This window comes from Pavona decussata, unplaced genomic scaffold (assembly GCF_977016875.1).
Source record: "Pavona decussata unplaced genomic scaffold, jaPavDecu1.1 SCAFFOLD_50, whole genome shotgun sequence".
NCBI lineage: Eukaryota > Metazoa > Cnidaria > Anthozoa > Scleractinia > Agariciidae > Pavona > Pavona decussata.
Genome location: NW_028145472.1, coordinates 553,299 through 568,067, shown reverse-complemented (window position 1 = coordinate 568,067; position 14,769 = coordinate 553,299). Strand labels below are relative to the sequence as shown.

Sequence of the window (14,769 nt, the reverse complement as noted above, 5' to 3'; positions counted from 1 at the left end):
GAATTTTTCAAAGAATCCCAGCAACAACAACAGTTCTTTTCTGTACAGTAGGAAGGGTACTGAGCGCGAGATAAAAATTATACGCAATCTTCCCTTTTCGAAATTCGGCCAGTTTTTATGTTCAGCGCCTTCCCTATTTTAACGGCAGGTACGTTATGTATGTGAAAATATACTGTACCAGTAGCGAAATACATATGAGGTTCATCAAGCATTCATTTGCATTCGTCCATCTCCATTCCTGTCAAATGTTCCCATATTCTCTTTATGGCATGCCGCCATATTGAATTCGTATGTGTGTCCTTTGCTTATGTTTGCAGCTAAGTTGGCAGCCACGTTGAACGATTCATAAGTTTAATATAATTGAAGGCATTGATTTTAGCAACCTGTACTGTACAACGTTGAAGCGTTTAGACAGTTTTAAGCGTTTTGAACTTATTATCGATCGTTGAAACATCTGGGTAACTTTTTACCAAGTCGTATCTATTATTCTTTTGTATTTACTCGTTAATTTATATTTAGTAATCATTTATACACGACCCATCATGCTATCAAACTTTAAATTTTATCGTTTTCAAATAAAGGTTCTATATTTGTATTTGTATACTATTTCTGCCACCGAAGAAACGATTATCATACGAATTCCTCTCTCTCGGAAGCCGCCTGGTTGGGTCATAGGAAGTTGAAGTATTATGACAGTTTTTACAAAAAAAACTCTGCTTTCAAATGAAAATTGAAATAAATATTATCGGTGAATAACGCTAAAAATATGATTGAGAAGGGCCTTGACAGTCAGTCTAAAGATGATGCTAAATGATGGTCGCCAGACGTCGGTTCCGAAACCGTGTTTAGTTCAACTTATAACTTGAAATTTTGTTATTTTAAGAATACTTTGCTTTTTTAATGGTTTAGCGTCATTTAACTGACCTTGCCCGTTTCGAAACGATGATGACACGTTTAGCTCAGTGAACCTCTCACTGCACCCTTATTCGGTTGAATGTTTTTCTTTACAGCGACTTTCTCCAGAGAAATATTTTGAGGGACAAACATTTATTGACAAGAGGCATGCCAGACAGTTCGAGGAGGAGCTAAAGAAAGAGTTAAAGTCATGGGCGGATGATGACAACCAGTTGGAGAAGGTGATCCAGCTTTAAAATAATTGTTTGCTCATCTGTTTGTTTGTTTAAAAATGTATGTTCTACTCGCTGCATCAAGAATCACAAGTAATTCAAGTCTTATGGCATGAAGTTTTTGTTGTTCGCATTAAAATTACCTTGCTGCAAATTAGTAGTATGGAAAGCACCATTTACTCCCCTTCTTTGCGGTGGAATCTCATTAATTTGCGTTGGAATACATTAACATAGATGACGTCATAGGTGGAGATTAAGCTATTGGCAAGGATGACGTCATAATCTAAAAATAGCATAGTGACATCATCGGGGTGGAACGGGGGTGGAAGTAACCATAAAAAACAATGACATCGTGATTTGCTTTAGACCCTTGAAAGATCGCCGCGATCTGCCAAATAGATAACAGTTATTACGTGTTCCTCTCATATTCCAATATTCATGTCAAGTCAGTGGCAAAATCAACACCAAAAACTTCAGAGATATACAGCTTGAGAAAGCAGCACTTCCGTATAAATTCTTTCACAAGAACTGTCCTCTGCGACTTTTAAAGTTATTCATTCGGTTCTGTTGGTAACACAGGTGGAATTTGTTATTCAGTCGTTGAGTTCCGTAAATTCTGAGGAGATGGCCATGATGCCTTCGGGTAAACATTTCATCTTAAGAAATTTCCCCACGCTTGTAGAACAGCTTAAAGCACAAGATAAACTACCTGCATTGGTGTTCAGGTAAGGGGATCGACACTTTTTTAGTACATTGTATTCTCCAAGGAAAATTTTAACCAAGGAAAATTAAAACAATGACCCAAAGATATAGGCGGAGAGGAAGAAAGAAAGGCAGGTATGAAGGAAGAAAGAAAGTAAACAAACAAACAAACAAACAAACACTAAAACAAATAGCAATTCCATTGAGACCAGAGCTTAAATATAATTTCCAAGCAAGTGATCGAAACAATACAATCGCTGATGCACATTTATATGATTATTTGTTGTTTTATTTTCCTTGAATAATTGCCTGAGTAAATTAAAATTTAGGCGTCGCTTATTGACTTTAAAGCAGTTCACGTATTGGGTCACAAGATTCAACAATAAAACCACTTTAATCATCAAAAATCGTGACTCCCCGTGACATGCTCTGGGTGTTCGAAGCGGAACTGAAAACACTTAAAATTGTCGGGCAACAGGGCTATCGAAACAAAAAGCAATGAATTCATTGAATGTTTCAGGAAGCGGGTAATTATCTGCGGATTGTGTCCCTTGGTAAACCCATTCTTAGAACACTTATTCACTCGTCAAAACTGGCTGGCCAGATTGAACATTTCGCTAATGTGATGCAACAATTTATGCAACTGTTTCTATGCCATTTTATTTATTCCACACTACCCTAAGAGTTAATGTGCCATTTTAAAGAATTTGACGAATCAATACTTCAAATATTAGTACACTCCATTTACGGACCGACTAGTCTAGCCGCCCAGTCCTGATAAAAGGGAAGCATCCTTAGCGTTAACCAGAGATCTACTAATCTTGGTGTCTATTTGTTTCAGCTTTGAACGGGTGATGTGCCGAATGCTGGCGACGGTAATTACTCTTAAATTTGAAAAGAAAGAGGAAGCCATCAGAGCGGGAACAAGAAAGCTGGATGAAAAGAAACGTTTACAAGCTAAAAAGAATGTGAAAAGGACTCGAGATAAAACAGAAAAAGAAATTTCTGACAGGTATCAAGAAAAAAAGACTTAGTTGTTTTCCCGTTTCCGTTTCATTACGTAGTTATTTTGTTATATCTCCTGCTGCAATAATTTTTTACGATGGCTATATTCTGCTTTTCCTTCGGCAACTACCAAATGAGAAAAGCTGCTAGAAGCACAAACTGCCATCATAGCAAGCACAGGGAAGGTTGATGGAGAGAAACGTTTCGAAGCTGAAAAGAATGTTAAAAGGACTCGAGATAAAACAGACAAAGCAAAAGCTAAAATGTATTTAACGTTTCGAAGCTGAAAAGAATGTTAAAAGGACTCGAGATAAAACAGACAAAGCAAAAGCTAAAATGTATTTAAAAAATGTTTTTGTTATTCTTAAATGACTAAACTGATCGCGTCTTGTATTAGCGTTTGGGTTTCTATAGTACTTACATCTCCTGCTGCATTATTTTGTTTTACGATGGCTGACTCTTCTACCCGGCTTTTTTGTACTGGCAGATCAAACAGCAAGAGAGAAAAGCTGAAAGAATCACAAGATGAGCAGCCTGAGTTTCCAAACTTGAATGAGCCTTTACCGGAATGCACATTGTCGTTTGTCCATGCCATTGGAAACGAGGTTCGAAAGACGCATTGTATAATAGTTAACTTTCAGATTTTTCAGTTGTTTATTTGTTTTTGAAGCTATTACTGTATTGTTATTTTAGTGAAAAGATAAACAGTATCTTATTTGCAATCAATTTGTGAAGTTTAATAGAACAAAAGACGTTGTTTTGCATGCGTAGTTCATCGTTGAGATGGAACATCCTTTCACATTCTTTCATATCCAACACGCGTTAAAAAAAATATCCAACAAGCATGAGAGGAATAATTGATTATTCATTCATTTTTCCAGAAAAATCGATCGAAAGACGAGTCAATGGCTGCTATTTCCCGGGCACAGCAGTGCAATGGCCCATATATCACGACCTCTAAGCCAATCAAATTCCTGAAAATGCATTATACAATGGTCTGGATCATTGTAGCGACCCATTAGAAATGCCAAAAGATAGATTTGATATTTATTTTTTGTAGTCATTGAAAAAGATCATGGATCGTCTTTGGATGATTGAAAGTAAAGATCCATTCAAGCGTGCTTTAAAGAGAGGAATCAGCTACCATCATGCAGGACTCGGCAACAAAATACGCACGGTCGTGGAAATGCTTTTCAGAGAGAAATATCTTCAGGTGATACACCGTTCAGTCATAACTTCCTGGCACACTTTTTCCTCTTTTAGTGGCCGTTAACTGTAGGAGCTTGTAGTTTTGATAGGGGTATTGTACTATTTGCATAGGCTGTTATTTTATCAGAAGGGATTACTTTAATTGTGACCTACGACACTTAGTTAAATAATAATAATAATAATAATAATAATAATAATAATAATAATAATAATTAGTTTAATTACTCTTTGAATGAAAGTATACTTACTCGTTGAAACCCGATCTATAATTTAATTATCCCATGGAAAGTTAAAGTTATTATTATTGTGGTATAATATAAACTTTCATTATAAGTTTTTCATTTTTATAACTTAACCATTATTCTAGATCCGAAGGGGGAGGGCAGGATTCTGGTCGCGACGACCTTAAACCTAAATAACTTCTTTTAAAAATATTTGACAAAGCACCATGATACTTCAGGACTTTTTCAGAAGTTTGTCTGGAAAAAAGTTTGGTGTGATCGATTAGTTTACATTGACTTTAATGTTAACGTGGCAACCAATTTTTGCCAAGCAGTGTTTTCAGAAAATGAAAAATACCATTTAAAATTAAAGAAAAATTACTTTTCTTACCTTAACCTTATGCTTTTAGCCCATATAAGTATTCCCTTACTGGTTTTGATTACTTTTAGTTCAATTTAGGCGCTTTCCTAAGGATTTGGGAAAATCCAGAAATCCAAGATGGCGGATCCAAGATGGCCACCAAGGCCACCGTTGCGGGCCTCAAAATAAACATATTTTGATGTACTTTCCATTCTCCAAGGTTTATTGTCATAGCTTATATATACTTGCGAAGTAATGGAAGGAACCTCCCCCCCCCCCCCCCCCACCACCACCACACCGACCCCAGGAGACAAAAAAAAGCGTTAACTACATGCTACTTATCTTTTCTCTCCGGTTTGAGAAGATTCGGAAAGCCCTGGCTTTAATTCCTTCATTATACTGTCACAGTGTTTCCTAATATTCTTAGACTTTCGTTTGGCTTAATTTTTTGTGTATTCACTGATCCACTGAAACGTGAAAATTACCCTAACGTAACAGGCCAATTTTAAAGTAATATATCAAAACGAGAAAGCATGTTTCATCAGATATCCAGATACTGAGAAGTAGGTTGAATAGAGGTGGAGGTGTTTGGATATCTGATGAAACACACTTTCAAGTGTTTAATATGGCTTCTCAAATGATCATTAATTCTTGGAGAAATTCAATGCTAAAGCTGGCAAAATTTTATGACAATAAGGAACACATATCCAAACCACTGTCACAGTAGTGATTCGCATTACCAATAATATTTCAAGTCACTCAGCTTTTATGTGCTTTCCATGACTATCATATGAATCGCTAGGTTGTCACGGCAACAAGTACACTCGCTCTTGGTATCCACATGCCTTGCAAGACAGTTGTGTTTGCTGGAGACTCTCCTTTCTTAAACTCACTAATGTACAGACAGGTTAGTAGTATAGTAAGTCCTTAGGCCTCAAACAATTTCCCGGTATTGAAAAATTACAAACATCTTGATATATAACCACGTCGACCACGACCACTAAATCCAAGATGAACTTCTTCCTTTTTACATCTCTGTAAAATTGGTCGTCTTCCTTGAAGTGCTGTAATTTCTACTTATGTCTTGTCCATTAATAAATGTTAGTTTTCGAATCACTTTTCGCCAGCTTCAGACAATTTCTCAGTTGAACTGAAAGCTGAGAAAAAGCGTTTTTGCTGACGCCTTTTTTAACCTTTTAACCAACAAAAGCGGTGGCCAATGATTTTTTTAAATTCCTTTCACCTACACAAGATTATTTTGCGAAAATAGCTTGCCAGTGACCGTTACCTTTAGGACTTAAAGACTTGACTCTCAAGCAGACACCTGAAGGTAAACTAGGTCAAGTCACACAGGCTGGATAGAAATTTTTCCCCGTATCTCGTTGAGATTCAAATTTCTTAATCCTTTTGTTAACCCCTCTTTAAATTTAAATCTTTCAGATGTCTGGCAGAGCGGGACGGAGGGGATTTGATCCAGTTGGTAATGTTGTCTTTTTTGGGGTCCCTTACCGGAAGGTCCAGCGACTAATTACAGCTAATATCCCAAAGCTGGTCGGGAACTTCCCAATAAATGTGTCCCTCGTATTGCGCTTGTTACTGATGACGGCCAAGGGCGACGACAAAAGAGATGCATTCACCAAGGTTGGTACACGCACTGTAGTATGTTGTGACAATGGAACATCCAATACAATCGAAGTTTTTAAACCATAGTTAATTGAGAGACTGGTTATGGAACCTCGCCATCGATATCTTCAAAGATAACAATTGTGCCGCAATATATATTGGGAGGAACGAGACTGCGCAAAATCCTTTGTTTTAACGTTCACAGTACAGCCCAATATCTTCACAGGAACGATGTCTTTGGTCACTTGTTCCACCACATCCTATCGTAGCTTGCCGTGCACGGACTGAAGGCCAAAAATGCCAACAATGCCTACATTACCATTGCGCTTTTAACTATGTTTAGAGGAAAGATGGAAAGGAAAAAATAAGCGATGGATAGATACATACACATAGCCCAAGATCATAACGTTTTTTCTTTAAATTGTTCTTTTTTTAGTCTTTAACGCTGCTCTCTCACCCGTTTATTTGCCGAAAGCATCCAGAGATGGAAGGTCAGATTAAGAAACATTTTCTTTTCAGTGTCGAACTTCTTGCCAGATTGGTAAGTAACAACAAAACTTTCATCTTAAAAACACGTTATCTAACTGTTCTTGGCACGATAAGCACTTGTTGCAAATGTATTTGTATTTATGTTACTAAAATCTGGACTATACTTTTCTGTTGTGCACTGTTACTTCTGATGACTTTAGTTGGAGACTCGTTGGCCCAAGATCAATATGTCAGTTTTTACGAGTTCATACAACAATAATAACAAGTCATGGTCATTTCTTGACTTAATAGGTTACCATAGCAACAGTATAAGCTATTCAAACACCCGTTATTTGGTTTTAACTAATTCTATCCGGATCTGAAAAAAAAAACAGTTCGACGAATCCCCATTTTTCATTGTAGAAGTGTGATCACCATGTTCAGATGGAACTTTTTTGAAAAGTCTTTTTTTTTTTTAATTAATTCATCCAAACATAAGTTGTGGAAGGTGATGAACATTATTGAGACACCTTTGGTTAGAACTTCCTCGCCTCCAGCTTTCTTCACCAAAGATTATTAGATAGAGTCCGTCAAATCGCAAAGAATATTTTTCGAAAAAAAAACACTTCTTTCGACTTCTTTATAGCACTTAGATACAACCCCACCAGGTCTTTGAATTTTTTCGCACATCAGGAAATTGAAAATTTAATATGCCCTGTCCCCTTTGTTCTTTGATTGAGGGCGAAATGCTTTTTCTTGTTGTACTCTTTCGTAGTACTCTGGTTGAATAAAATTTGAAGTAGCTTATTTTACTATTGTCTTGTGTATTGCAGAGCCTGATCAACAAAGACACCGGAGCTCCTCAAGAGATGGCTGGACTTGCCACACATCTTCACTACCATGAACCATCCAACTTTGTTCTGATCAGCTTTTTGCAGCGTGGTCTCTTCCATAAGCTGTGTAAACCGCCACGAAAAGGTAAGAGTGCGATGCATAAAATAACAAACATTTAATTATTATGCCACGAACGCGCGTTGCCGTAAAAGACTCGCTATATTAACTGTATACTGGTTTTAAGTATGACTGATCTTGCTATACAAGGGTTACTTATTTTTACTGAAATTTGCTTATTCATTTATTACAGGCAAATTTCCGGAAGCTGTAATGAGAAAAATGGTGCTTGTTCTCAGCCACTTGTTTGGTAGAGTATACCTCCACGCTAATAACAAGCGAAGAATCCGTTCGTGCCCAACTTCAAAGGTATATGAATTTCTTTAGGGGGTTTGTTTCTAAAGAAATTGTGGTGCGGCATCCATTGGGAGTGGAAACTAATATTTGGTTTTAAAGATTTGATGAATTAATTTGGCCACAGTAAAGAGATTCGAGTATTGACGTTTCGAGCGTTCGCCCTTCGTCAGAGTGAATTAACTAATTGTGCGTTGTATGTGTTTGTAAAGTGAGCTGCGAATTACGCTTTTGATGGGAGCATGGTAACGTGGAAAAGAAGAATAAATTAGTCGAATGAAAAGCGTTCGTTGATTCCGTGGGGATTAAGAGTGCCGATTTTAAAAATGAATTTTTTTTCGAAGCTTTTGCGGCTTTTTGAGTTACCATAATGCAAGGAAATCCAACAGACGGGCATGTGATGGTCTTTGCCGACAATAATGTACAAAAAGAAGCCATTATAGGAGCTCCAATGTTTCTTCGAAGTACACGGTTTGGCTCTTTAATATTAGTCAAATTAGTATTTAGCGGACATAGGTTAGATATCTGGACAAAACAAGGTAAAATATACTGTTGTCTCTGTTGAAAATAAACGGGAGCGGTCATTTATCTTTGTTAATCAGTAAACGGATTATTGGAAATGTCGAGAGTGACATTCATTATGGATTTAAAATATAAAGCCGGTCAAACATTTCTTTGCAGCCACCTCTCTCGAGCAAATCAGTTTTATTAACTCTATGTAGAACGGGGGGATAAAACTTCATGACTTTTTCAGAAATTTATCTGGGAAAAATTTGATGAGCTCGGATAGTGTTCATTGACTTTTATAATGGGAACCAATTTTTAACAGGCAGTTGTTTAATAAAATTGAAAACCTCCTTCTAAAATGAGGAAAAGTATTTTTTTTTTCATGTTGTAGCTGATATTAGAGTTCCGTTGTTGGTTTTGATTACTTCTCGCTCATTTTCGGCACTTTAAAAAAGTTTGGGTGAAATCCAGAAATTCAAGATGGCGGATACAAGATGGCCGCCATTTGGCAATGATGACGTGATTACACGTAATATGACGTCATAGCTTCCCATTACGGACCTTAAAAAATTTTTGGACGTGCTATTTATTCTCCAAGTCTCATTGTTTTTATACTGAGCCCTAGAAGTAAAAAAAACCCGTCTAGATACGGTTGACACACGGACTCTCGGTCAAGCCCTTCAACACCTGTATTACCAAAGCAAAACGATGACCTTTGTCCTACTTTCAAAACTCCTTTGATCCGGGAGAAGTGCAAAATGCCGGCTAGAAATACGCATCTCAGTCGTTAATTTCCTTTCGCAAACTTATGTCAAGTTATCACTTATACCGTCTGACTGCAATTGTTTTTTTTTTTTTTTTCTTACAACTTGAACTTTCAAAGGTCATTTTGGAAGATCTGCCGAAAAAGTTTGCCAAAGCTCTTCGAAGTTACAACGAGCAGGTTACAAAAGTCTTCACACAGTATCTGACTACAGTGGCAGCAGAGCATGAAAGAAATCGCGGAGAGGAAAACAAGCTACCCTTATCGGGAATTGGTGAGAAATTACCGCACTAGATCACGGGGCCCAGAGGAATTCTATTCGATTATACAAGACGCATCTCACCTTGCTAATTTCAAAACGTCTTAACTTTGTACAATAAAGGTAGCCAAAATAAAATTCTTCTAAATTGTAAAATGTTTTCTGCTGCAATGTGAGATGTGTCTTGAACGATCAAATAGCGTTCCTCCGAACCCTGTCAGTAGATCAGAAGAGTGCTTTTCAGCAGAGTAAGAAATTCGCCTTTTTCTCTATTTACCTTGGTTATAAAATTAAAACTTCCCCCCTTTCTTTAACAATTTGAAGTGACTGTAGTTTTTTTTTTTTTTTTTTTTTAAGGCCACTTTATTTATTCAGTGCACAAACAAATTAATTACAACACACTACTTAAGAATTACTACTTGTGAAGTAATGCTTGTCCTATATACAATACGATACTAAAAAAAAATGTGACTGTAGTTAATGGTAACCTAATCCTTTTGTAAATTAATACTGTTGATGTATTAATAATCTTCGTAGATTCAAGCGTTTGTTTTAACTTTACCTTTTTTAAATTACTTTCTTTGTGTTGTTAAATTTATATATACATAGGCTTTGTAGCTTTAAAACATTTTGTGTTAAAATAAGGTCGTTTATTTATCTCCGTGTTGGAGGTGTATTTCCTTCAAATTCCGATAGTTTCATTTGTGTTATGCATTTTTTGTGATAAGCTGGAATTATTAATTTCATTTGGATTGAACTTTATTCCATTTATCGACAGATTGATTTCTGATTGATTTTCTCAATATTTGTAAAATAATTTTTAATAACAAAAAATAGTCCACTTGAGCGCGCTGTATATCAAATCCTTATAACCATCACAACGTCACATATATTCCACCTCGTTCACTTGATGGGTTATTTTTTGATGCAACTATTAAGAACCCCACATTCAACTTTTATCTAAAAAAAATAGATTTCGCTGATAAGTCTTCCATCAACTTCTCTTGGCAAGTAGGTACCAAATATGAAATTACGAACGGAGAAATTTGATTTTATAAAACTTTTGTGATTTGAACGTTTCGCATCCCGGGCTAAGCTCGAAACCCACTGGCGAGATCTTGAATTTTGCAAGACTTCCAGCTTTTAGTTATGGTGAATTCAGATCATTGAAAACCTTATAATTCGCCGGTTAAAAAAAGATGACCTTTCATTGAATCCGAGGTCCTAAGGGAGAGTCGCTCGCTTCTAGCTTACTGAACAGGATCAAAAGGGAACCTGCTGAATAGCCGTAAATCTTTTGTAATTTGGCTGTACTATTACGTTTTTCAGTGTCATAGGCTGAGTGTAAATACCATAAACATAAGCCTTTCTGATTATTTTCTGCAGGGTAATACACAGCTTGGTTTGTCAAATTTACTAATAAATTACTAATATCATCCTGCGGTGTTGTCGTAAAGGCGTTTCGACAACAACGCTAATTGAGATAGCTATATATACTAGACGTCCTTACTTAACACGTATATATTCCCTCGCAGGTTGATAAAGATTTTCTTTAGGAGTTAACCTACTTCCGCAAGGATTACTTCTAGATTCTGTTAAGGAGAATTTCTCGGTTGATTGTGAAGCTGAACCATCGACTGAATCTTGTTTTCTGTTACAGAGTTTCCAGATCAAAAGAGCATTAACGTCCTTGATGAATTCGGGACCATCAAAAATCTTGGGCGCTTTGCCATTGGGTATTCGTCTTGTTCATCTTTCGCCGCTCTCTCAGGAAATTCAGACTTGCTATTACATTCTCAAAATCAAACCGAAGAAGAAGATGACGTCGAAGAAGAGCACCAAGAAGGAGCGGTAGAAGACGAAGACGCTGACTCTACAGACTGGGAGAGTAGTAAAAGCAGTGAAGAAAGTGGAGAAGAAGAAGAAGAAGAAGAAGAAGAAGAAGAAGAAGAAGAAGAAGAAGAAGAAGAAGAAGAAGAAGAAGAAGAAGAAGAAGAAGAAGAAGAAGGAGAAGAAGAAGAAGAAGAAGAATCTTATTGTGAGCAAGTCGATCATTTATGGAAGGTAAAACATTATATTGTACTCTCGACCAGATTAATTTTCTTATTACAGGAAACAAATGTTTATGCTTGGTACAATTTGAAATTGTAAGTGAAATATATGAAATTCATACCGAGTATTGAGGAGACTTAAGGTACTGAAAACGTTGGAACCAAAGGCTGGACAAGATCGGACAAAGGACATGCTGTTGAATTTTGCGCTTTTCCGCTTCCATTCATATTAGTAAAAGGAATCACCGTTTGGGCAGAAATGATGCAAATTAACATTTTGGTAATAAAAAACACTCCAATTAATTTTTGATCTAGGAAGTTTAAGAATAAAAGGTAGCGTTAATTTCTTGAAGCGTTTTAAAATTCCTACAGTAAGGTAGTTAGATGTATGGAAAAAACGAATCTGACATAAGCCCTATTAAAATATTTTACAAAGTAACGTCATCAATGTTTTCACTAGATCAGTCGCCAAGATGTCTACACAGACATGAACGTCGTTCCCACTCTGCCTGTTGAGAAGCGCGACTCAACCGGGCGTATTCAGCACTTGAATTCTTACGCCCTGGACTTCTTTAAGCATGGATCGGACAAAGCAATTGAGAAGGAAAACGGGTTTGTGAAGGATATACTCTTTAAGATAACTGTGCCTTGGATATTTTCTATTAACGCGGTTCTTCACTTTTTCTGTCCGTGCCCTTCATTGGGTCTCGTTCCTCTTTCCTCATCGACTAGACTTTGACAGATAGTGCTCGTAAAAGAAGCAAAAAAAGTAAAATCCCTAAATTCAAGATGGCCACACTCCGACTTTACGGCCAACATTCGTTAAGTCTTGGTAAGCGAGCGTCCCCTTGGAATCCCATGCGCGGGCGCTAAGATCCCGAGCATTAACTCTTCAGGGCTGACGCTGGCACCCTTAGCGCCCACTCCTGATATTTCAACAGGACGCCTGGTTACCTAATTTAACAAATGCTGGCAGTTTAGTTCTGAATCAAACGGAGCGTGTGAAATAGAATTGCAGGTTGGATCAAAGTATATAAAAGGAACCAGAGATGCATATCACTGACACTAATGCTTCAGTATACTGAAAGATTTTCGCAAATACAATTCAGTGTCATAAGGGATCAGCGTTTTATTATAAAAGTTGGATGGTATTTACCAGGGATTGGTTATCCGAAGAGCGGATAACTCATTAAGTTGAAATAACTACCTGACAAATTGATTAAACATGAGAAAAGAAGAAAGTATTACCCTATGCCATCTGACTTTACAAACAATTTATGCACAGCTGGGTATGGGGCTGTATGGAAGTCTTTCCAAATGTTTTATTTGGAGTATATTTGATTTTATTCCCTGGATAGCGACGTATCCCCTGGAAAAAGTTATTCAGTCTTTGAACAACTGGAGCCCTGCGTTTTTGAAAGTGTATCTGAAACGAGAGGATAAACATTGCCGGTTTGTTGATATTTCTGATGTCCTTCCATAGAATCAGGTCAGGAGAGGCTTTCAATGTACTCAAGGACTTTTACCTCACCATCAGATCAATCAGGTAACAAAAAATGTTCTCTACTCACTAATAGATTACTTCTAATTCCCCTCATTTGAGACTGAGACAACTCAGGTGAAACGTCGATCTTTTCATGCATTTATGGCGATGTTACAATAGAAGATTTGAACGACGATTTTCAGGGGGAAAATGTCGCGCTGTAAATTGCTACCGTGAAAGGCACTAGCGAGCGGACAATGAAATGTTCGACGGTTGAAGTGGGCTTATATACAGCTCTTTCGACGAAGGTTGTTCAAATAAAGCGTAAAAGCGTACGTAACAATTCCGAAAGGTAGTTTGGGAAATACCTAATAAATTTCAATAAAAGCTCAGAATCCATATTGCACGTCATCTCAAGTCTTCGCTGTACGGCCGAGTCGTTATGGATTCTGAGCTTTTATTAAATTTTATTTGGCATTTCCCAGACTACCTTTCGGCATTGTCGCGTACGCTTTTATGCTTGTTTTGGACAACCTTCCTCGAAACAGCTATATAAGGATTTCCCAACCAGACAGTTCATTTGGTGTCTTCCTTCAGCCCGCGGGTATGTTCTATTAAGTTTTTTTCATGAAACAAATCAGTCATTTATTATTAGTTTGTTTTATGTTTTAGTTGTTCCCTGGAGGAGCTGGGAAATGAGAGCGACAACGTGGTCCGCGCCTTTAAGCAGCTAGCGGAAGAGTTTGGAATGAAATTTAACAAGGCGTACAGTCGCGACATATGAGAGTTTCCGTTTATGAGAGGTTACTTTAAATTTAGAAAACGTAGAAACTTTGTTAAAGACTGTTTGAAGATATTCCTTAAAGAAGCATTGTCGTGAGTATTTCACCTTATTAAAAGTATCAGACACAGTATCATCCTCAAACATAAAATTAATTTTAATGAGAGCGACTAAAAAGAATATATCAAATGATTTATCGAAATAGGAACACATCATAACTATTTTTTCTTAAGTTGTTCTCACAGGCATGGAGAACTTCAACTTTCTTCAAGTTTCTGTTCATTCCCGTGCTGGTCATCTGAAGGCAAAGATAGTTAATTATAGATTTTGCGCACAAGAAAAAATCCAAATCACCAATCTGTTCGTGGGCTATAATTTTATCGTTGCTGTTTTCTGGCTGTTCAAAGTTAACACGTGCCCGTTCACATTGTTATCAAAGCTGAAACTGCGCAAAGAGCTTTAATATTCCCGGCCGGCTGATTCAGGGTTATTTTGTTATGAAAACTGATAACTTGTTTTCTGACCATGAAAGAATTTTATTTCCTTGAGCTGAAGAAAGAAGAACAGGCTTCATCTAGAGAAAGAAATAAAACGTTCTATCACGTTATCCTAGCGTGTGAATACCTCTGTAATAGAGTGGATGAATGGGACCAAGAAACGAAAAAAAAAAATTGCGATATTGAATAATCCAGAAAATAACCTTTGAACAGGGTTTTGTTGGATGGTGGCCAGTCATCAATCCCTTTGCTCAAGAGCATTCAATGGGGAAATTGTTTCAGGCAGGCTTACAGTGATAACTAGCGTCCCAGTGATAAAAATATGTCCAGCAACCGTAGAAGAATATGGAACACGGTCCAAACAGCTGCTGATCAACCAATTTGGAGAACAAATGTGCAACAAATATTTTGCACGGTGAAGTAAAAACCAGCCATTCCCGCTCTATTCTAATATTCAATTATAGACT

The 14,769-nt window shown here is 37.1% G+C and overlaps 1 protein-coding gene and 1 long non-coding RNA gene across 8 annotated transcripts in view; one reads left to right on the top strand and one right to left on the bottom strand.

Moving 5' to 3' along the window:
* The window catches only part of LOC146481372 (putative ATP-dependent RNA helicase DDX60), a 45,493-nt gene extending 31,081 nt beyond the window's left edge, over nucleotides 1-14,412 (top strand). For 3 of the 7 annotated variants that reach the window (XM_085108461.1, XM_085108457.1, XM_085108458.1), the window contains exons 26-40: nucleotides 1,011-1,136; nucleotides 1,707-1,852; nucleotides 2,671-2,841; nucleotides 3,322-3,439; nucleotides 3,895-4,047; nucleotides 5,428-5,532; nucleotides 6,066-6,266; nucleotides 6,685-6,789; nucleotides 7,550-7,694; nucleotides 7,861-7,976; nucleotides 9,352-9,505; nucleotides 11,151-11,554; nucleotides 12,002-12,153; nucleotides 13,025-13,087; nucleotides 13,697-14,412. In XM_085108461.1, the coding sequence (XP_084964587.1) occupies nucleotides 1,011-1,136; nucleotides 1,707-1,852; nucleotides 2,671-2,841; nucleotides 3,322-3,439; nucleotides 3,895-4,047; nucleotides 5,428-5,532; nucleotides 6,066-6,266; nucleotides 6,685-6,789; nucleotides 7,550-7,694; nucleotides 7,861-7,976; nucleotides 9,352-9,505; nucleotides 11,151-11,554; nucleotides 12,002-12,153; nucleotides 13,025-13,087; nucleotides 13,697-13,808 (2,271 nt within the window). In that variant the 3' untranslated portion in view covers nucleotides 13,809-14,412. The remainder of the gene's footprint in view (nucleotides 1-1,010; nucleotides 1,137-1,706; nucleotides 1,853-2,670; nucleotides 2,842-3,321; nucleotides 3,440-3,894; nucleotides 4,048-5,427; nucleotides 5,533-6,065; nucleotides 6,267-6,684; nucleotides 6,790-7,549; nucleotides 7,695-7,860; nucleotides 7,977-9,351; nucleotides 9,506-11,150; nucleotides 11,555-12,001; nucleotides 12,154-13,024; nucleotides 13,088-13,696) is intronic. The other 4 variants (XM_085108464.1, XM_085108462.1, XM_085108460.1 and 1 more) reach the window with 4 other exon arrangements.
* The window catches only part of LOC146481366 (uncharacterized), a 50,088-nt gene continuing 49,589 nt past the window's right edge, over nucleotides 14,271-14,769 (bottom strand). Inside the window, exon 2 of the long non-coding RNA XR_014864477.1 lies at nucleotides 14,271-14,401. This is a non-coding gene — a long non-coding RNA (uncharacterized LOC146481366). The remainder of the gene's footprint in view (nucleotides 14,402-14,769) is intronic.